This window comes from Mirounga leonina, unplaced genomic scaffold (assembly GCF_011800145.1).
Source record: "Mirounga leonina isolate KUSES-001 unplaced genomic scaffold, KU_Mleo_1.0 Mir_168, whole genome shotgun sequence".
NCBI lineage: Eukaryota > Metazoa > Chordata > Mammalia > Carnivora > Phocidae > Mirounga > Mirounga leonina.
Genome location: NW_023270426.1, coordinates 21276555 through 21298281, shown reverse-complemented (window position 1 = coordinate 21298281; position 21727 = coordinate 21276555). Strand labels below are relative to the sequence as shown.

At 49.1% G+C, this 21727-nt stretch overlaps 1 protein-coding gene across 1 annotated transcript in view; it reads left to right on the top strand.

Annotated features, from left to right (window-relative positions):
• The window catches only part of SPOCK1 (SPARC (osteonectin), cwcv and kazal like domains proteoglycan 1), a 540185-nt gene that overhangs the window by 415551 nt on the left and 102907 nt on the right, over positions 1–21727 (top strand). The window contains exon 6 of the mRNA XM_035014187.1: positions 20127–20241. Within this exon, the coding sequence (XP_034870078.1) occupies positions 20127–20241 (115 nt within the window). The remainder of the gene's footprint in view (positions 1–20126; positions 20242–21727) is intronic.

The following is a 21727-nucleotide window of genomic DNA, read 5'->3' as shown; positions in this document are numbered from 1 at the left end:
CAGAAGGGGTGAAGCCACCTCGTGGGATGGGGTTTATGGCATCTTCATGGATGACAAGTAAAATGACCCAGGCACTCCGGGCATAGTCTCCGGAGTAGAATGGAGGCACCACAGCAGCTGTAGCCTCCTGAGTCCGCGTGGGGGTGAGAGTGGGTTTGGCAGAGGGGAACGAGCACTCCCCTGTGTCAGGCACCCGGCGGAGCCCTCACCATAATCCTGGCTGATCCTCACGGCTCAGGCAGGCAGGTGCCATAATTGACCCCGTTTTATGTACTAGGAAACCGAACACCACAGAGTTAAGTGACTGCTTCAGGTCAACGAGTGAGCAAGCAAGAGTTGATATTTGAGTCTGGCTTTGTCTTTCTCCAAACTCCTCACTCTTGACTCTTGTAGAATTCTTACGATGTCATTGTTTACTTCGGTCACGCTGGAGGGAAAGAAGCCGACAAGGTTCCCCAAGATGAAGGCTGGAAGAACGTCCATTCCTTCCATGGGCAGGCATATCCTAAACGTATCCCATGCTTTCCATCTCTCACTGAGCCCATGCTCTGTGTCTGGCCTCGTGCGGACCACTTTATTCACGTCATTTCATTTCGTGTTGATTTTTTTCCTAGTATCTGGCTTCCTTTTCTAGAATGTAACCCATTCAAGGACCACAGCCTTTCCCATTTTGTTCACTGCTGTGTCCCTAGCAACTAGAGTATTGCCTGGCACAGAGTAGGTGCTCAACAAAAGTGTCAGTTGAACAAATGGATTATAGCAGGCCACTGAGACTGGTGGTATGATTTCCTCCCTTTTAGAAATCAGGTAAGTCAGGAACAGGAGGGTTAGCTCACTTTCCCATAGCTCGGAAGTCTAGAGCCAGGGAGGATTTGAACTCAGGGTAGCTCATTCTAGAGCCTTTTCTCTAACCCCTCTGCTCTCCTGGGAGGTCACCGGTACACTTACAGTGGGTTTAAGTAGCTGATATCCTGGCTTTCCTGTGAACTTCACAAGTGGCATCCTCCCCAAGCAGCAGAGGGAAGGAGATAATTGAGGAGCTTAATTATCTGTGGCAGTGACATGATGGGGGTGACACGACGTGAGTGCTCGTTATTACTTCGCAGCGCAGGATCCCCCCAAATGGGAGGGATGCACACATTGCAACAGGCGCTGCGAGACAGGAGCTGTTCCATTTCATTCGTGGGGGTCCCCCCCAGAGCTTGGTGTTAGAGTGTTTGAAAAATCACTCAACTGTATGAAACACAAAGTATGCTCGATGGAGAGCAGCTAGCTTCCTGGAGATCACAGTTGGCCTTCCTTAATGAATTTTGGCCTGATTAACACAGGTTCTGGATTGACATCAAAATATGGGAGTAGAAACTTGGTAGGGGTGGGAGGAGACTAGTTTGAACTTGCTGACTTTGAAATCACAGGAAGGAAAGGCTTGTGTGAAGCCTGCAGCTGAGGACTATGTGCCTCGTGGGCTCCTGGATCTTGGAAGCGATATTGCTTTGCTCAGACCTCTGTAGACTGAGGCCCAGCCCACACTCTGCGGCTTTCCTGGCTCCGTTCCCTGCCCAAGGACCCCGGTCAGGGTGGAAACCTAAGGCTGATCGACCCTCAGAAGCTGCACCAGCTTCTTCTCTTGTGTCTCATTTCCTTGGTACCTGGATGAGTGTCATGCATTGTCATCTAACCCACCCTTGAAGTCTTCACGGGACTTCGAGGGGCATTTTTGTCCCCGAATACCTGCCTTGTCATAGCTGGGTCTCTCTTCCTGACCCTCCTGTGTGGACCCTTGTCAGTTGCTTATCTAACCATCCTCACCCACCTGGTTGTGGTCGTGGCATGTCATCACAAGACTCAACTTTTTCTAAGTGCTGGACTTGTCTCTGCCCCCTCCGTCCCCATGGCTGACCTCCTGGATTCAGATCTAGATCTTGTACATCCCAGCTGGTCTGGCTGGCTCATCTTTCATCAGATTCTAGGAGAAATGAGATGAGATCTGTTTTGGGGGGAAAACTGTGTAATCCCAAGAGGACAAAGGACTGTCCGGTCCTCACCAGTTCCACAACTCAACTCTGTCATCAGAGAACGAACTCTTGCAAGGGCGTTTTATTACTTAACTGTATTTTTCACAGAGGTGGTTCCAAGCAAAGAAAAGCCGCTTTGAGTTATATCACTTTTTTGTTCAGCACTACAGCGTCTTTCATCTCTAAGCAGTAAAATCAGGCAGTAATTCAAAGTTTAAGTTACTGTTTCCTTGAAAAAATATCACCTTCATCTTGTCGCATTCGGTCAAAAGTCTGCTTTGGCATTTTTGGTCCCCTCTACCCATGGGTTCATTTTTTTGACTCTTAGGAGCATATGCAGGCTTTCTTCAGAAAGGCATCTGGGGTTTATTCTTCTAGAGCAAGTAAAGGCGGAGAGAGGAAGAAATTGCCTAGAGCAGACACAAAGCGAGGTTGCCTGGCTGGTGATGTTTATCTCCCGTCAGGCCGTGGTGGGACGTTAATGGCTTTTTCTGACCTTGGGGAGTGTTAGCTTTGGAAACAATTGGTGGATTTGCTTAGCTGGCATCTGTTTTCTCATTCTGCAGAATGTCCGGGGCTGCTGGGGTGCGACATGGGCTCTTTATCACTCCAGAAATCTGCTGCCCTTTCCTTCTGCATTTCTTCTTCCTTATTGGTGAGGAGAGAGGGTTTTCATGCAGAGGCTCTAAGAGAGGTCCTCACCTGAGAAACCGTGAGTCATGAGAGCCTGCCTGGGCTCTGTGGTAGCGATGACAGAGACAGCAGACAGCATCAGGAAGGTGGCCCGGGACCGCCCCTCAGAAGGCAGATCCACGGGGGTACTTTGGGACAGGAGGCGGCAAAGCCTCCGAAGGAGGATCAGAACGGAGAGGTGCTTCGCCATTGTCTCCGCTCCACAGATGAAGTACTTACGAGCCTGTGTTCTAAGGAGTTCAGAACCAGGAGAAGATTTGTTTGAAGACACAGAAGAGGTCTTGGTTGTGTTGCTTTATGGAGGTTATGGATCTGATCCGGAATTCTGTTCGCTCTGAGCTTCCTTTTCATGAGTGACACGGTTATCCCTCCCACACCTCTGGGTGGCTGTGAAGTGCTCTATCCTGTATAGCCACTTAGAATGTCTGTGGTGGGGGCGCCTGGGTGGCTCAGTCAGTTAAGCATCCAACTCTTGATCTCAACTCAGGTTTTGATCTCAGGGTTGTGAGTTCAAGCCCCGTGTTGGTGGATGTGGAACCTCTCTAAAAAAGAAAAAAGAAAAAAGAACATCTGTGGATATCTTCCTTCATTTCTCCAAGAAACTCATTTCTAATTCGGCGGTAGTTCTGGTAGAGCTTCGGGTGCTTATTTCCTATCTCATTCCTTGATTCTTTCCTTGAGCACATAGGGGCACCTGCTGTGTTCTGGGCACTGTCTGAGGTGCCTGAGATGCAGCAATGAATGCGAAGACCAGGCTCCCTGCTCTTGTGAGGTCCACATTGCTGTGAGGCCGTGACAAGAGCCCCACAGAGACACTTGGGAGAGACACCTCCTCTCTGCCTTTCCACATGCAGAACGCTGTAACTCAGTGCACGCTACCTCAACATATAGTCCGGGGAGAATTGCCCACGCATGTGAGACTGGGCTTTCCTTGCAGGAGAGGCGTTCCTGCAGGCACCCTGGGCTGACCGGCAGGACCACTGTTAGTACAGCTCTGAGCTTGCTCAACATCTTGACAAGGGACCATGTAATCAACCCCTTCAGAGCACAAGCCTTAGGGTCAGATGGTTGGGTTTGAATTCGACCTCTGCAGCTTAGAATTGGCTTTCACTGGGCAAATGTTTCTGAGCCCCAGTTTCTTCTTTGGTAAGTTGGCTGTTAGCAGAGTTCTTGTTGTATAGAGGCTGGGGTGAAAGTAAAGGGAGAAGGTGTAGGAAAAGCCTTTAGCACAATACCTTTTCCATGACTAGTTGCAGTGGACCTTAGGTATATTATGGAGACTTTGAAGCCATTTCTACCAGCACCATGGAGGCTACAGATGGACTTCATGTTCGTAGCTTGACTCTGAGGGTTATGCACGTGTGCTACACAGAAGCCAGGCAGCCCAGCAGCTCGGTCATAAATGGGAAGGAAAGGCTAGGGGCCGTGAGGAGTGGCTGTGGGCCTGTGGAGGGGCAGTGGCATGGGTTGGAAATGTGCCTGGGGCCAGGGGCATCCTGGAGGAACATTGCCCAGGTGGGGAGGCTTCGGGTAGGAGGAGAGAGAGGCTGCCGTGTGAGAGGAGCATCAGAGTGGAGCAAGGCCTGGGGAGGGGAGCTGGGAGCCGCTGTGGAAGGACTAGGGCAGGGTTGTTGGAGAGGCAAGATCAGGACCAGAGGGGATGAGCCTCAGAAACAAGAACTTGAATTTAATCCGGGCATGTAAGGAAAATGTCTGCACTTGGGGATCTTTGGCCTGACTCCCCAATAAGCAGGGAGGATCAGATTGGGGAGGAGGGACTGGGCAGGTTTTGCATCTGGTGGACTGTGAGAACCTAGGTGCCATCCACGGGGCTGAGGAGCATCAAAACCTTGAGTTCATGGTGAGAGATCACCAACTTCATTTGGACAACTCGACTGCAGCACATGGCTCCCAGGCTGTGTGTGATTGCTTGGCAGGTAGTGAGACGTCTGGTCATCTGCCCAAGCGTCTATTAGTCCATCAGTGTTTTTTTTACTACCTGTTCTTCTTCAGATCTTTTTCTAGGTACTAAGCCTAAACAAGTGAACTACAGCATCGTCTTTGTGGAATCCGTAAGAGAGACAGACAAGAAAGCAGTCACTGCAATGCAGGGCAGCATGCGGTGGAGGTGGGCATGGGCGGTGGGTGCCCTCGGGGAAACCTGCCACAGGATCCCTGGGGGTGCTGCAGACAAAGCAAGGCATCGAGGCAGATGATATCAAGGTGGGAGCATGAAGGGGCCATTTAGGGGGCAGTGTGCCGGAGCAGAGCGAGCATATGTTGGGAAGAGAGGCAAAGGGACAAAGTTAGAGGGATACATGGGCTGTAGACCATCAGGGTCCTCTTCTGGGCTCACAGCTTCACGCTCATCTGAGGATGACAGGGGACGAGGAGTGGGTGTGAACTGGGGCAGAGAATCACATGCGTTGGCCTTTCACAGGGATCCTTCAGGTGTGCAACAGCTACTGGAGGAATGGGAACATGAAGCCGGGGTTCGCAGGACTGGAGGCGTGAGCCGAGATTTATTGTCCACCATGTGCCAGGGTGCTGCCCGACAGCGGGGATCCCCCAGTTACCCATTCTGTCCTGACAGCTGCAGGGGAGGGGGGGTGGCTTTAGCTAGTACTAAGGAAAGGAAGGCTTGGGCAGGTTCTGTGAATGGCTTAGACTCTCCTCCCTAGAAGGCAGTGGAGGCCCTGAATGCCGCATCCCCTTTCAGGCCTGCAGTGACAGAGGCAGGCAGAGCCTGGGCAGAAAGCCTCTCCCCCTCCATCATCAAAGCTGGAGAGGTGAGAGTCCTGATGGAAATTAGGTGCCGCCCTCACAGGGTGCCACCTCCTGTGAATGCTCTCTGTGAGGGAGTCTGTCCCGGTGGTGGCGGGGGGACAGGTGGTCGGAGAGGTGGCTTCGAGTGGGCGGGGCACCTCCGAGGAAGCTGGGACAGCCGAAGAGACAGACATCCCAAGGGCATTTATAGCAGCAGAGACGTTTTTATTTTAAGCAGATGTCAGCTAGGAACATTCTCTTCCTTTCTCCTAGAGCTGCCTGAGCCCACACAGCCAGGCTGGGCGAGAGACTGTGAACGAGCCCCTGCTCCCAACCCACCTCCTGCACTGCCTGGAGTCTCTTCTGGAGGGTTGCTGCTTTTTCCTCTGCTTGCAGGACCACCCTCCTCCCCTTCTGCCATGCTTCCTCCGCTGCTTGCTTTTCTTCCTCTCTTCTCCTTTCATTCTTTCCCGCCCTCCTCTGTAGAACGGGATGGCACTCCCTAACCTCCTAGAGTTGCTGGCAAGATGATGAATTTCAGCAAGCCCTCTCCACCCACTGGGAGCTGTGGGGCTTACGTCTGGCCCTAGGGTGTGCGGGCATGAACAGCATCCAGTTAGTTGTCCAGTTCTTGCTCTTGAGAATGCTCTCAGGAACCTTTCCCTGTGGTGGGAGTCAGGTTCAGAGGCCTGATCTTGGAGCCTTCTCTGGCTGGGCCACTCTGGAATGCCAGCTCCTGACAGCACTGTGCCCAGGAGAGCCCCAGTATAATATCTGATGGTTACTCTGTGAGCCCGGAATCGCTGCAGGCCCTCGTGCCTCCAGGGCAGGTGAGCCTGGATGCCATCAGCTTCCCGAACACAAAGGGAAGGCGCCCACCTAATGTTACTCAGTTCTGTGGACTAATCTGCTTGAGTTCTGCAAGTGATCTTAACCAATTGCAACCATTTAAAATGACTTTGGGTAACATCACTAACAGCAGTGCAGTTGACGAGCAAGGGTTTCCTTTGGCCTAAGCTAGGGGAGAGCGGTCAGCTGCCTTCCTTCCCTTCCTATAGCTCAGCATCACGGCAGCTTGCAGCAGAGGACTCCTTCCCTCCCGGTCTCCACTTCCCCAGACCTGGAGTCTTTCCCTCCCTCTCAATATCCTCTCCCTATACATTCAGCCATCCTGGGATGCCCGGAAAGACTTTGCCAGACCCCTCAGTGTCCAGAAGTCCGTGAGGCACTGCACACAGCAATGGACTAGGGAGAAGCTGAATGATCTGGATTAAAAAGGAAGTCTGCCATTTACTGGCCTTGTGACCTTGAGACAGTCCTTTGCTTTCTCAAGGTTTCACTTTCTCTATCTGCAAAATGAACCCACCCACGTCTGCTCTCACATAGTGTTATATAAAGTATATCCCATAAGTAAGTCAACATATGAAACACTTGCTGTGTGCTAGGGTCTAGACAAAGATGCATGTTTTCAGGGCGCCTGGGTGGCTCAGTCAGTTAAACATCTGCCTTCAGCTCGGGTCGTGATGCTGGGGTCCTGGGATAGAGCCCTGTGTCAGGCTCCCTTCTCGGCGCGGAGCCTGCTTCTCCCTCTGCTGCTCCCCCTGCTTGTGCTCTCTCTTGCTCTCTCTTTCAAATAAATAAATAAAATCTTTAAAGAAAAAAGATGCATGTTTTCTTCAGAGGCGGCTGTGTGGGTAGATGAGTATGCGCAGCGCAGTAACGCAGTGAGCGAGCATGGCCCCGGGGCACAGAGCCCCCCCCCCCCCCCCAGGCCTGTCTGGAGGGAAAACAGGAGCCAGGCCAGGAAGAGAGGGAGGTCTGAATCTGTTCTCACATCCAGGTGTCTGCCTGCCTCTTCAAATTCTAAGGAAATCAGTCTCATTCTACTTGGAGTCCTTTTCCTGTAGGGCTGGTAGGAAACTTGAACTCATTTTGTGCGTTTTGCCTCCTTCCTGGGGTCCTGTCACTCTTCAGAATTCTTAGTCACTCACCTGTGCACATAGGCTGTGGCTTTTGTTCACTCATTCCTTTACCCCGACGTGTTTCTTTTCTTTTTTTTTTAAGATTTAATTAATTTATTTATTTGACAGAGACAGAGACAGCGAAAGCAGGAACACAAGCAGGGGGAGTGGGAGAGGGAGAAGCAGGCTTCCTGCTGAGCAGGGAGCCCGATGTGGGACTCAGTCCCAGGACTCTGGGATCACGACCTGAGCCGAAGGCAGCCGCTTAACGACTGAGCCACCCAGGCGCCCTCCCGACGTGTTTCTACTGAGCAACTGCTACAAGCCAGGGACTGTGCTGGGCACTTGGGGTATAGCAGTGAACAGAACAAAGATCCCTGTCCTCGTGGAACTTAAATTCTAGCAAGGGAGAGTGACAGGAAAGAGTAAATAAAACAAGAAATCCATACAGTGTGTTAGAACATGATGTGTATGTGTGTGTGTGGGTGTGTATGTACACACAGGAGAACGGTGTGAGAGGGTCAGGAGTGCTGGTTATGATCGTACAAGGGTGCTGAGAGAAGGCTTCATCGAGAAGGTGACACCTGAGCAAAGGCCTGAATTATACGAGGGGTCACAGGGAGGGACCTTTAACTGTCCCTGGGACCAGGGCTGCTTTGGATGTGGGGCTGTCTGCTGCTTCTGGGCCATGCATGGCCAGGCTACGTGGGGTCCCACCTCTCGTGGTGCAGCCCTGGCAGTTCTGGCTCTGTGGGCTCCCCAACAGACTGATAGGAAGCATGTCCTTCTGTGTCTGTGCCATCTCCCCCCAATCCTAGATAGAGAGGAAGCCCCGCAGAAATGGGAAATTTCACAACATGGTCCAGCCTTCAGAGGATCCCAGGCAGAGCAGACAGCAGGTAAAGTCCCAGAAGGGAGAAGCAGTGGAGGTGAGGCATGGAAGCCCCAGGCGGGTGAGGTTGGGGCGCATAAAACACAGACCAGGGGGGCGCCTGGGTGGCTCAGATGGTTAAGCGTCTGCCTTCGGCTCAGGTCATGATCCCAGGGTCCTGGGATCGAGCCCCACATTGGGCTCCCTGCTCAGCCGGGAGCCTACTTCTCCCTCTCCCTCTACTGTTCCCCCTGCTTGTGCTCTCTCGCTCTCTCTGTCAAATAAATAAATAAAAATCTTTAAAAAATAAATAAATAAAAAAACACAGACCAGGGACAGGGGAGTAGTGGCGATGAGCCTGGGGACCCTGTGGGGCGGGGCAGGCACCCCACGGGGCGGCTCTGATCACCAAGGTGGGGTCACTGCTGGATGCATGGCACGGAGGGTGCCACAAATCAAAGGCTGCAGGGCTTGGTCCCAAATTGCAGCACGTCCCTTGAACTCCTGCCCCTGGGGAGCTGACATCTTTTCCTTAGGCCCCCTCACGTGGAGCCTTGCCCTTTCCTTTGGCATTTCACGAGCAAGACGTTCCACTGGTCTTGTTGCACAAGTGAGGAAATTGATGCAGCTTTGCCTCTAAACACAAACGTGTGACAACGTGTACTTGAACTGGACTGCAATTTGCCTCCTCGTTTGCTGAAGAGGGGCTTGCTAAATGGTTGACAAGCTGAAGAAGGTCAGGAGAAGGTAGGGGTGTTAGTTACTTAAGAGAATGACCTCAGACAAGATGTGTGTCTTTATCCAGCCTGTTTCTTGTATGCACCACCGAAGAGTGCTTGGCAAGATCTAAAATGCTGCCGTTCGCTGCGCCTGCGTTGACCCTTCGCATTGCGGCCTTGCTTGCTTCTGTCTCCTAAGAAAATTTGTGCTCCAGAAAAATCTCAATCATAGGTTGAACAAATTCTTGCCGAAGGCCTGTTCTTCCTGCAGACCTTGGTCTACAGGATCCTCACTGCCCTCCAAGAGCTCACCCCCTGGTGGGGAAGCGCAGGAGGACAAGTCTTTGTGGTAGGCACCATGCCCATGCAGTCTATGACGAACAGTTCAGGGGAGCACATAGCCATGGTTGGCATGGTTTCCGGAAACATTTTCTCAGCACCACTGGGCAAAGCAAGTTACATTTATTTTTCTCCAGCTTTTGGTTCAATAATTTTTTAATTGAAGTATAATTAACATACAGTGTTATATTAGTTTCAAGTGTATAATGGGATTCAGTAATTCCATACATTACTCAGGGCTCATCACGATAAGTGTACTTCATCCCCTTCACCTATTTCACTCATCCTCTAGTGACCTTCCCCTGGTAACCTCCAGTTTGTTCTCTGTATTTAGAGGTTTTTTTCTTTTTGTCTCTTTTTTTCATCATTTGTTCATTTTGTTTCTTAAATTCTATATACGAGTGAAATTATATGGTATTTCCCTTTCTCTGCTGACTTATTTCACTTAGCGTTAGACCCTCTTGGTCCACCTATCTTACAAATGGCAAGATCTCATTGTTTTTGTGGCTGAGTAATATTCCGTTGTGTGTGTGTATGTGTGTGTGTATTATTTATCTTCTTTATCCATTCATCTTTCAGTGGACACTTGGGTTGCTTCCTTATTTTGGCTATTGTAAATAACACTGCAAAAAACATGGGAACGCATGTACCTTTTCAAATTAGTGTTTTCCCTTTCTTTGGGTAACTACCCAATAGTGAATATACTGCATTGCATGGTAATTCTATCTTTAATTTTTTGAGGAACCTCCACACTGTTTTTTACAGTGGCTGTACCAATTTGCATTCCCACCAACATTTGGATATGTCTCCTCAGGCAAGGAAAATGAAAGCAAAATTAAACTATTGGGACTACACTAAAATAGAAAGCTTTCGCACAGCAAGGAAAACCATCAACAAAACAACACAGAGGTCTATGAATGGGAGAAGATATGTGCAAATGGTATATCCAGTTAGGGGTTAATATCCAAAATATATAAAGAACTCAGTACAACTCAACACCAAAAACCAATCCAATTGGAAAATGGGCAGAGGACCTGAATAGACATTTCTCCAAAGAAGACCTCCAGATGGCCAAGAGACACATGTAAAGATGCTCAACATCACTCATCATGATGGAAATGCAAATCAAAACCACAGTGAGCTATCACCACATACCTGTCGGAATGGCTAGAATCAAAAAGACAAGAAATAACAAGTATTTGTGAGGATGTGGAGAAATTGGTTTAATAGTTATTAAATGTATGGAAGAATTTAAAAAACAAAACGACGAGTACTTACATACCCCTCACCGAGATTTGGCAGTTGCGAACATTTTATGAAATTCACACCGTCTCTCTAACCTACATGCTTTCCCCCTTGAGCCATTGAGAAATAAATTACGGATGCTAAGACACCTCACCCCTAAGGTGACAGGCATCCTCCTGGATGACCACTTTCATAGGTATTATTACACCTAGGAGAACAATAACCCAGTAATGTCACGTAATGTGCAGCCCTCGTTAAAACCACAGCACTTTTTCCCAGACTGTCTTTTGCAACTTTTGTATAATTGTGGTTTTTCAAGATCTAGTCAAGCCTCACCCACTGCATTTGTTCTAGCTTTTTAATTTCTTCTAATCTAGAAGAGTGACACACACTCACCCCAGGGTTTTTTGGTTGTTTATTTTTTGAAAGTTCAGGCATTTATCTTATAAAATGTCTTCAATTTTGGACTTGTTCTCCAACGAATAGATGGAGGGTGAGGCATTTTCGGCCCCGATCTCTCGGAGGCACTACGGTGGAGTACTTCCTTGTGCAGGAGGTACATTAGCCGGTCCCACTCTGGGAATTTAGGAAAATAGGAATTTACTGTCTCACGGCCTTGCTGGTGCTACATTGGCCCCTCAGTCCCTGCGTTAAGTTGTGCCTGCCATGTATTTTTATTGAAAATGTACATTTTCCTCATTTAATAATGAGGTGTGTGTTCTGTGGGTGGCACTTGGAGACCGTGTGATTGTCCTATTCCCCAATTCCTTTTACCCACGATTTCTAATAAACATCAAGTGATCCTTTCCTGACTCAATTATTACATGGGGAGTTGCCAAATGATTTTCTATTTCTAGCATTCCTTCTCAATTTATTTAGCTGGCATTCTTCTGTAAAGACGAGCTTTTCCTTTCTCACATTTTTAGCAACTTGGTTTTAAGGTGTAAGGTTCTGCCTTCTTTGGAATCCTTAACTCAGAGCAATGTGTGCATGTGTGTGTGGGGGGGCGGGTAGGGGAGCCCTGAGTCACACACAGGCCTCCGTGCATTCAGCTGCAATGGTCCCTTCCGCTCTCCCCCCTACTCCCTCCTCTGTAGGCAGACGGCCTTCCTGGATGACTGTCAGGTACAGTCAGCATCTTTCACCTTGGAGCCTTTGCCTGGAATCCCCTTACCCCAGAGGGCTGCATGGCTTATTTAATTCTTTTTTCAGATGTCATCTTGCCGGATTGCCTCATCATCCCATGTAATATACCCTCTCCTCCCCGTTATTCTCTCTTACTCTCCTTTGTGCTGTTTTATGGTCCTCATCAGCACCTGCCATATAAACTTCATGGCAACAGTGTTTTTTCCTTGTTGGTTTGGAGCTGGTACAGGGCCTGGCCCATAGTAGGTGCTCAGTAAATATTTGTTGGATGCAAGAAGGAACACACACATGAATGCATGTTTGGTAAAGCTCTGAATGAGCCCAAAGACCCTTCTTTTGTTTTTCTTCACTCCTCCTTTCACATGACCACAGGGACAGTCAAGCCCCAGACAAACAGACAGATGTTCTTCCGTCTGTCAGGAATAGCATGGGTAGCCAGCAGCTGCTCAGTTCCTGCCCGCTCATTAAAGCCAGCAGAGCCATGAGATTACCCACCCCCCGCTTCTTCAACATGATTTTGGGGGAATAAAAACAAATCAGAATTCATCAACTGTGAACAAAATTGTCAACTGTGAACTGTCAACAGTCTGGTTTAAAAATAGATGATTGGTTGATGAAATAGAGTGGAGAAAGCAATTTAAATAAAATGTTAAAAATAATACCCAAAGTATGCAAGGCAAAGCAGAGTGTGGGGTGGTGGAGAAACGTCCTCAGTGGAGACCTATGTGAGCAGTGAACCAGAGAGAGGTTATTAGTTTTGCTTTACAAATCACAGAAGAGAAAGATTTACTGGCCATTTGCAGTAACATTCACTCATTCCGACGTGTTGGTGTGTTATGCAAAATGGAAGGAAAGATTGGTTGGGAACTTTGTTAGCACAGTTATTCTTAAGTAGGTCAACATTTTGAATATTTCTGCTCATTTGCACAGTGTTTGGCTCCCTCCATCTTTTGCATTTCTGTGAGGACTGGGGAAGACATTTCTCTCCCAGCAGGTCAAGGGGTATAGAAGCTTCAGGAGGTTATATCCGTGTTTCTCTTTGTGTTTCTATGAATATGGATTCCAGTACAAAGTTTAAAAGTTGTTTAAAAGTTGTTGATTTCCCACTTTCCTCCTTTAAATACTTAGGGCTTATCATTTATTTCACTACTTGATCATAAAATCATTATAAAGTCTTGAATTTTTCATATTTCTGCACATGAGTCACAGTTGATAGTATTTGGCCAAGTTCTATATGTCCACCTGCCCAACATCCTAAAGTTGCTGTTCCAGGTTTTTTACTTGCTTTCACGGAGGACTGAGTCATCTTGGCACAACGGTCTGTGTTCTATAAACCTAAGACGAGGCATTTCCATCCCTTAGAGACTGTCTCTCTTTTTTTTTTTTTAAGATTTTATTTATTTATTTGACAGAGAGAGAGCGAGAGCAGGAACACAAGCAGGGGGAGTGGGAGAGGGAGAAGCAGGCTTCCCGCCGAGCAGGGAGCCAGACATGGGACTCGATCCCAGGACCCTGGGATCATGACCTGAGCCGAAGGCAGACGCTTAATGACTGAGCCACCCAGGCACCCCGAGACTGTCTCTTTTTAAACATCTGGGCAGAAGGTGTATTAGTTTGCCAGGGCTGCACTAACCACAACCTGGGTGCCTCAAACAATAGGAATTGACTGTCTCACAGCCCTGGAGGTAGAAGTTGGAAGCCAAGGTGTGGGCGAGGTTGGTTCCTTCTGAGGCCGGGAGAAAGAATCTGTCTCCTGCCTTGTCCTTAGTTTCCCATAGCCTCAGGCATTCTTTGTAGGTGGCTGTCTTCTCCCTATGTCACTTTACTTCTTCATCTTCCCTCTACACAGGTTTGTCTCTGTGTCCAACTTTCCCCTTCTTATAAGCATGGCAGTCATAGTGGATTAGGACCCACGCTATTGAGCTCATTTTAAGTTGATTGTCTCCATAAAGACCCTCTATAAAGCAAAGATACTGGGGGTTAGGACTTCCAAATATCTTTTGGGAGGGCTATAATTCAATACTAACACAAGGTGCAAAGTTGTCTCTTCTAGAGGATAAGTGGGGGCCAGGGCGGTGGTGACTCCTCTCTGCTTAGACCCACTTCTGATACGGGTCAGCGTTGGCAGGGCTCTCCCCAACAGGCCGCAGTGACCACCGGTCTTTACATTTGTTCAGTGTGTCACTTTCCCCTTTGGGTGGAGGAGCTCCTGGGCTTGCCTGCAGCCTTGGCTCTTTGGGAGCTTGGAGTAACTGACCGGCTCTTGACTCTAAATCTAAAAAATTCATTTATACCTCTTTCCTCCTCTTCTCTCCCCACAATTTTTTCTAAAAAAAAAAAAAATTTATGGGTGTTCCTTTATCAGTTCCCAAGAATGCCATTTTGTAGTTGTTTTTAATTGTTTTGTTTTGTTTTGTTTGCTTTTCCCCCTCCAAGCCACAGACTCTAAGGCGTAGGCTCCCAGTCTACCCTGTTTAAGTTGGAGCTCTGCAGACACTGTTCTGAGACAGGTCACCAGAGCCTGGCAGGTGCAGGCGGACGGCCTGCGTCCCTAGCATCTCTGGGGCAGGTGTGGAGGGAGCCGGTAAGTGCCACCCGAGCACGTCCCTACTGCCAACAGATCACCGTAGGTGATTTAGCCTGCGGGCACCTGCAGCTCTGAGCATGGTGGGAGAGAAGATGCAGCGATTCTGGAGGCTTTGTCATGTTGAAAAGGAACCGGTGCCGTCGCTGTGGTGTCCGGAGCCACTTGGGTCTCCCTCCTCACGTCTCTGTAGGGGATTTGCACTCTCACGCTCCGGTCCTGCCGCCTCTTTGCCAGGGGAGGCTGCCCCTGTCCTGATAGGTGGGAGCCCAGTGTCTGCTGGGCCAGGAGCCTGTTCGTGGCATCGCCACCCGGGAAAAGTACCGTGAGCTGCCTCTTTTTCTCTTGGCCCTGTTCTCTTGGTAGCCCTATGCCGAAGGGCCAGCATACCTGCTGAGTGTTTGCAGCATGGGTATGTGCACAGCGCAGGGCACACTTCTGCAGAGCCCAGCCGGCTCTGTGCGTTTTCTCCCCTTGGGATTGCAGGTGAATGGCCAGGGCTTTCCTGAACATCTGTGGCCTGCAGGTTGGGAGAAGGCGTTGGAGGCCATTGCCCGGCGTGAAGGCCTCGGGCAGTGCGGCCCAGTCTAGCTAGAAGTGCTGTACTTTGGAAGTTACCTGGCCCCTGTGAGGAAGGCTGGTGCAGTGACCACCTTTCGGCCTCTGTAACTGTCCTTCCCTAGCAAGAGTCTGGGGGAGAGAGGGTGGGACTTAGTGAAGTGCTGTGGGAAGGGGACATGCGTGGGTGCCCTGAGGAGCCCCCACCCCCCAGCAACAGTCCAGAACTCAGGCTCAGAGCCAGGGGTGCCCTCTCCCCTTGCCTGCAAGTGCCCACATGTGCTCTCATTTACTCCTCTTAGCGACAATCCCTGGGAGGCATGGGTAGAGCTCAGTCGTCACTTTGATAGACGCATGTCAACTTTGTTTTATATTTTATCATGAAATATTTGATACATAAATGTAGATGTCTTATTTCTGTAAGTTGCCAAGCCCAACAAACAAAACCTCAGAATCTACCACTAAGCTTTGGGAAATAAACCACTCTCAGTTTTCACGGTGTTTTTCTGGGCTCCTGTCTGATGCCATCCTCCTGCCTCTGTCCCAGAGGTCGCCCCTGTCTTGGTATTTGTCACCCAACCCCCCATATATATTTACACATAGATAGGTATCTCTAAATAGTGTGTGTTGAGCTTTTTAAAAAAATGGAATTCTAGTCCTTTGAGCTTCATTTAAATGCCACATACTGTCTTGGAAGATAAAAAGGCGGACCTGTGGCCTTGAAACATGGGTTTCCACTGGTGCAGATAAATCTTGTTTTCTCTGGTGGCACCTCCCCAGGGTCCGGGAGAAGGCCTGGCTGCCTCCACAGATTGCGACAGCAGCTGTCCACAAGAGGGGGTTCTGGGGCTGGCCAGGGAAGTGGAGTTACTAGAATTACAGTCCGCAGGGACGCTCAGGCAATGCCAGGCCCCCCAGGGGAACGAGTGTTCTGGGCATCTAGGAAGCAGATGGACAAGATTCCGACTCCAGCGATGCACGAGGGTGAGCAGGGAGACTGGAAGGCCAAGTGCTGGACGTGGAGCTCGCAGAGAGGACTCAGGCAGCAGGTGTGGGTCAAGGATGCTTCACTGGGAACATTCCCGAGCTCCAGTACCTGCATTCCCTGTGAGGGTGGGTGGTCGCTTCTGGGGACCACAACAGAGGCCTGGAGGAGCCCGGGGAGCACCACCACCTTCTGCCTGTATCTTTGAGCAACTGTTTGCTGAACACCTACTATGTGCCCGGGATCAGACAGTGACTTAGACTTTTTCCAGGTGATAAGGACCTCATGGTGTAGTCGGAAGTCAGTGCTGCTACCTTTGGATACGTTACGCTGTGCTCGCAGAGGATTCCCAAACATAAGTGGCTCATGGCAGCCAGCAACCATTACCTCCTGTGCATGTTGTGTATTCACTCTGGGTTAGCTGCAGCTCTGGTCCTTGCCCTCCGCCCTCCCCTCCGGGCCCCAGGCCAGAGGATCAGCCCTTTTGTGGTTTATGTCGTATTTATAGTAGGGGGAACAGCAAGAGAGGTGATAAAAGTAAGCCGTGGTTCTTAAAACACCTGCTCAACCCTGGCCTGTCACGCCTACTCACAGTCCCCAGAGAGAGCAAGTCACGTGGCCAGGACTGATGTCCATGGGGAGGGGGGCCCACTCCCCCCCACCCCCCTCCCGGGGCGGTGAGCGGAGCAGAGATTCCTCTTTCAGGGAAGCCAGAGAATGTCTGGGAAGAGTATTACAGTCTGTCATAGATATGAACAGGCAATTCTGGTAACAGTAGGATAAGGCTTTAGAGTAAGTAATACTGTATTAAGTTTTGACTTTACAAAATAAATTTTCATATACAAATATATTGTTGCCCCTAAGTTAGCTTTGGGGATTCTGTTGAGAAAATAGTTTGAGAACTGAAGCAGGATTGTTTCCAGAGCAGTGGAGCGGAGGGAGGAGGCAGGACTGGCCACCGTGGTCTTCTCTCTAGCCCTGGGCACATGCATACAGGATTTGAGAAGAAGCTTCTTACACAGACAACCCCCTGCCCCCTTCCAGGCTTCCTCTTGGCGTGCGTTCTGTCCACCTGGCTGGCAGCAGGCCCATCCCATTCCTGTGGGGCTTTTTGTGCCACATCCCTCCATACACACGACTCCTGCCCACTTCACAGTCCTGGCCACATGGCTTTAGAGGGATGTGCTCTTTTGTGCCTCCTCATGAAGTCTGTTGAGGTTGGAGGCCTGGGCTGTGGCTGCCTTGCCTCCAGTCCCCACCACCCCTCCAGCCACACTGCGCACATACTAGACGCCTAACAAGTACGTACAAAAGGCAGTTGCCTCGAAGGGAAGTCATCACCCCATAGGCTTGTCTTGTGCTTTCTCCGTGAGGCTGGCTACCGTGTGGGTGACAGTTGGAGTCACCCAGAGTGACTCCAGGATGTTTACAGCCAGGTTTGAGGCACTCTTGCCCTCGGTTTGTAATCGGGACGGGGACTGAATAGCTCGGCCTTCTCCATGAGCCGGTATTCATCTGTCCTCAGGCGTGTTGCTTTGCAAATGCTAGTGGGCTTTTCAGAAGTATGCATTTGTGTTTTCCAAGGGCAAGGACTGTATTTCTATTTTTTCTTTTAAAAGATTCCCCATGGCCCCCGATAAGAACCGCACACAAAGTGGGTGCTTGGTAAATTTTGCCTGTCTCCTCTTCCTTGGAACCTCCACCAGATACAAACATGGTTCTGGGCCCGTGGGCCTTAGCAAAAGGCTGATTGCATGCAGGCCTGGATCCTGAGAATTGTGTAATTGGAAAAGGAATGAAGTGTCAGACAACTGAGATCCAGGCCAGTAGCAACCTGGGGTACCGTATGGGATGTCTGCTCTCTCAAGCCTGTGCACGTGGCAGGACCAGTGATGTGGGACCAGCAAGTGCCTAGCCCTGCGCTCAGACATGGTTTAGAATCCACCCTGAATGATCATCGTGATATTTTATGGGTTATTTAACTTGTCGGAGTCTGTTTCTTATCCCTTAGATGTCAGGATCCTAAAAATACTGTTAATTGTTGTACTCTTTTGCACCTATAAATAACATCCTTTCCAGCCTGTGTTCTGAATCCATTGAGACTTGACGATAAAAGTGGCAGAAAGTGGCCAAAACACTACTAGTGTGGCTGATAAAGGATTGACAAGAAGAGATGCCGGCTTTTGGACTTCACCATTGAATCTGAGAATTAAATGGGTGCTTGCACCCAGTCCCAGGCTAGAGACACCCACAGGCATCCTCTGGGGAAACGACTGTGTAGCACTCAGGTTTGGGATAGTTGAAGCAAAAGCAGTCACTCCTTGCTTGTTCCAGATGGGTCGAGGCTGGGCCTCATATACACCATCCGGCGAGCTAACTAGGTGGTTACTCTGCCTCCATGCCCAGGGAGAGCGTGTGAGCAGCTGAGAGGGCCTAGGGTCACTGCATTGGGGCAGAAGCACCCTATGTTAAGAGTAAGGAAACAGGGGGAGGTGCCCTTCTGCTGTGGAGTGGGCCTTTGTGGACCCCTGGAACTCCGAGATGTTGTTTCAGATGAATACTTCTGTTAACAGGGTGCCTGGGTGGCTCAGATGGTTGGGCGTCTGCCTTCAGCTCAGGTCGTGATCCTGGGATCCTGGGATTGGGTCCTGTGCATCAGGCTCCCTGCTCCGCGGGGAGCCTGCTTCTCCCTCTGCCTCTCTCTCTCTCTGTCTCTGTCTCTGTCTCTCATGAATAAATAAATAAAATCTTTAAAAAAAATACTTCTGTTCACAGTTACAGTTGCATTTATCATTGACTAAAGTAAGCACCACAGTGCTCTGCAGTGATCCTAGATGTTACCCCATGCATTTGGAAAGACATAAAAGGCCATTTCTTATTCAGCATTCTGCCATTTGGACCTTGACCTGAAATGCACTCCTTCCTTCTCTCTCTTTGCTCCCATGAGCCTATCTGGTTGGAGTGGCACTGGCCACTTCCTGGGGAAGCCATATGGGGGTCTGCTCAGCTGCATTCTTTTTTTAGTCCCCCCTATTTATTTATTATTTTGATGTAGTGTTCCATGATTCATTGTTTGTGTATAACACCCAGTGCTCCATTCAATACGTGCCTGCTTTAATACCCGTCACAGGCTAACCCATCCCCCCACCCCCCTCCCCTCCAGAACCCTCAGTTTGTTTCTCAGAGTCCATAGTCTCTCATGGTTCGTCTCCCCCTCTGATTTCCCCCCCTCATTTTTCCCTTCCTACTATCTTCTTTTATTATTATTTTTTTTAACATATAATGTATTATTTGTTTCAGAGGTACAGGTCTGTGATTCATCAGTCTTACACAATTCACAGCGCTCACTGTAGCCCATACCCTCCCCAACGTTCATCACCCAGCCACCCCATCCCTCCCACCCTACCACTCCAGCAACCCTCAGTTTGTTTCCTGACATTAAGAATCCCTCATATCAGTGAGATCATATGATACATGCCTTTCTCTGATTGACTTATTTCCCTTAGCATTATATTCTCTAGTTCCATCCACGTTGTTGCGAACAGCAAGATTTCATTTTTTGATGGCTGCATAATATTCCATTGTATATATATACCACATCTTCTTTATCCATTCATCTGTTGATGGACATCTTGGCTCTTTCCACAGTTTGGCTATTGTGGGCATTGCTGCTATAAACATTGGGGTGCATGTACCCCTTCGGATCTCTACATTTGTATCTTTGGGGTAAATACCCAGTGGTGCAATTGCTGGGTCGTAGGGTAGCTCTATTTTCAACTTTTTGAGGAACCTCCATACTGTTTTCCAGAGTGGCTGCACCAGCTTGCATTCCCACCAACAGTGTAGGATGGTTCCCCTTTCTCTGCATCCTCGCCAACATCTGTCATTTCCTGACTTGTTAATTTTAGCCGTCTGAGTGGTGTGAGGTGGTATCTCATTGAGGTTTTGATTTGGATTTCTCTGATGCTGAGCGATGTTGAGCACTTCTTCATGTGTCTGTTGGCCATTTGGATGTCTTCTTTGGAGAAATGTCTGTTCATGTCTTCTGCCCATTTCTTGATTGGATTCTTTGTTCTTTGGGTGTTGAGTTTGATGAGTTCTTTATAGATTTTGGATACTAGCCCTTTATCTGATATGTCATTTGCAAATATCTTCCCCCATTCTGTCGGTTGTCTTTTGGTTTTCTTGACTGTGTCCTTTTGCTCAGCTGCATTCTTAAAGCCTCTTCTGTCTCTCTTTTGCAGTGCAAGTTGGAGTTCCATGCTTGTTCCACTGGAAAAAGCCTCACCATCCTCTGTGACGGGCCCTGTCCATGTCTTCCGGAGCCTGAGCCACCAAAACACAAGACAGAAAAGAATGGTGAGTGGGGATTGCAGGAGACCCCCTAGAGGGAGGCTGACATGGCCAAGCTCTGCCCCCAGTGCTAGGAAGCTGGCAGTTAACAAAGCTGTTTGAGCCCACACAGGGGGAAACGGAGGGACTTGGCAAGTACTCCAGCTTGTGTAGGGACTTGAAACTGAACTGCCTTCAGCTACCATTAAAAAGAAAAAGAAGAGCTAAGAGTCTTGGAAAATAATTCTATGAGACCAGGATATGCACTAGGTTCTTGCAGTGGTCATGTCGGCTGTGACATGAGAAGGGCAGGTTTGTTCGCGTCTCAGACCACGGCCCGCCTTGGGGTGTGTCTTGGTCTTCCTTGAACTTGAATCTCTAAGTCCTTTGAACTTCTCAAGGCCGCGTTTCAAAACAGACTGCAGAGAGGGCACAAGAGTGGAGAGTCTTCCACCCTCCAAAAGGCATTTCTTCATTAATATATTCTGCTTGGATTGCAGCATGGAGCCAGGGAACACACAGAAGGAGAAAAACTCTCCAGGGCCAGCTGTTTCTCTCCCATGGCTGAGAGGGGCAGGAAAGGTTGGCCTTATTCGGATGTTTCAGTGATGGAGAAAGTAAGGCTGTCCCTCTGGCCTTGGCCCGCTTTTGAGCCTTCCTTAATGAGAGCCAGGATGGAAGTTTGCATCTGCCTTCTGTGGGGCTGGGCTTTCTCCATGGTAGCTGCTGTTCCATGGAAAATGTTGCACGTTTCTGTGCGTGAATGAATGTGTGTGCGTGCGTGCACGCATGTCTCTTCTAAATGTCTTCTGTTGGTAATGGGAGAGGGTGATTAGGGTGTGTGTGTTCATGCATTCCCCTCTTCGTAGGTCGTATTGCTTTTTCCAGGGCACATAGGTGAAGATGCTTGAATGTGCCTTGTTCATGGCGGCGATCACAGGAATATTGTGTTAAGATGCTCTTCGGAAGGTCTGGCTGAGAATGTGGAAGGACCTTGTAAACCAGTGCTAGGGTCACAGCTAATCCCCATAAATTCCTCTTGATTAGCAAAAAGCTGATCTCCCTGTGTTTGGGTCTGATTCATTTATATAATTGCAGTAAGAAATGTTCATTCATGTACATGCGCTCCCTTGGAGTATGGTCTGAAAACCTAAAGCCCTGTGGTGTGAAGAAACTACAAAACCCAGAAAATTCACTTTTGTCTGGGGATTTCTTAATAATCTGAGGAAGTTTCAATAGTCTCTGTTATTCTGGGTATATTATGTACTGGTTTTATTTACTTTTCTATTCGGAGGTGAGGAAGCCAAGCCAAGAAAGTCACCTCCACCATTTTGCCTGTGGTATCTCTACAAGGGGGTGAATTCACCTCTCCTCAGGGGCCCCAGATCTGCTCAGGCTTCCTGATTTGCCATGGTAAGGTAACAGACTGGTTTCATGGGAAGTCTCCACATGAAGTACAGTGCCTGTTTCTTTCTTTCTTCCTTCCTTCTTTCCTTTCCTTTCCTTTCCTTTC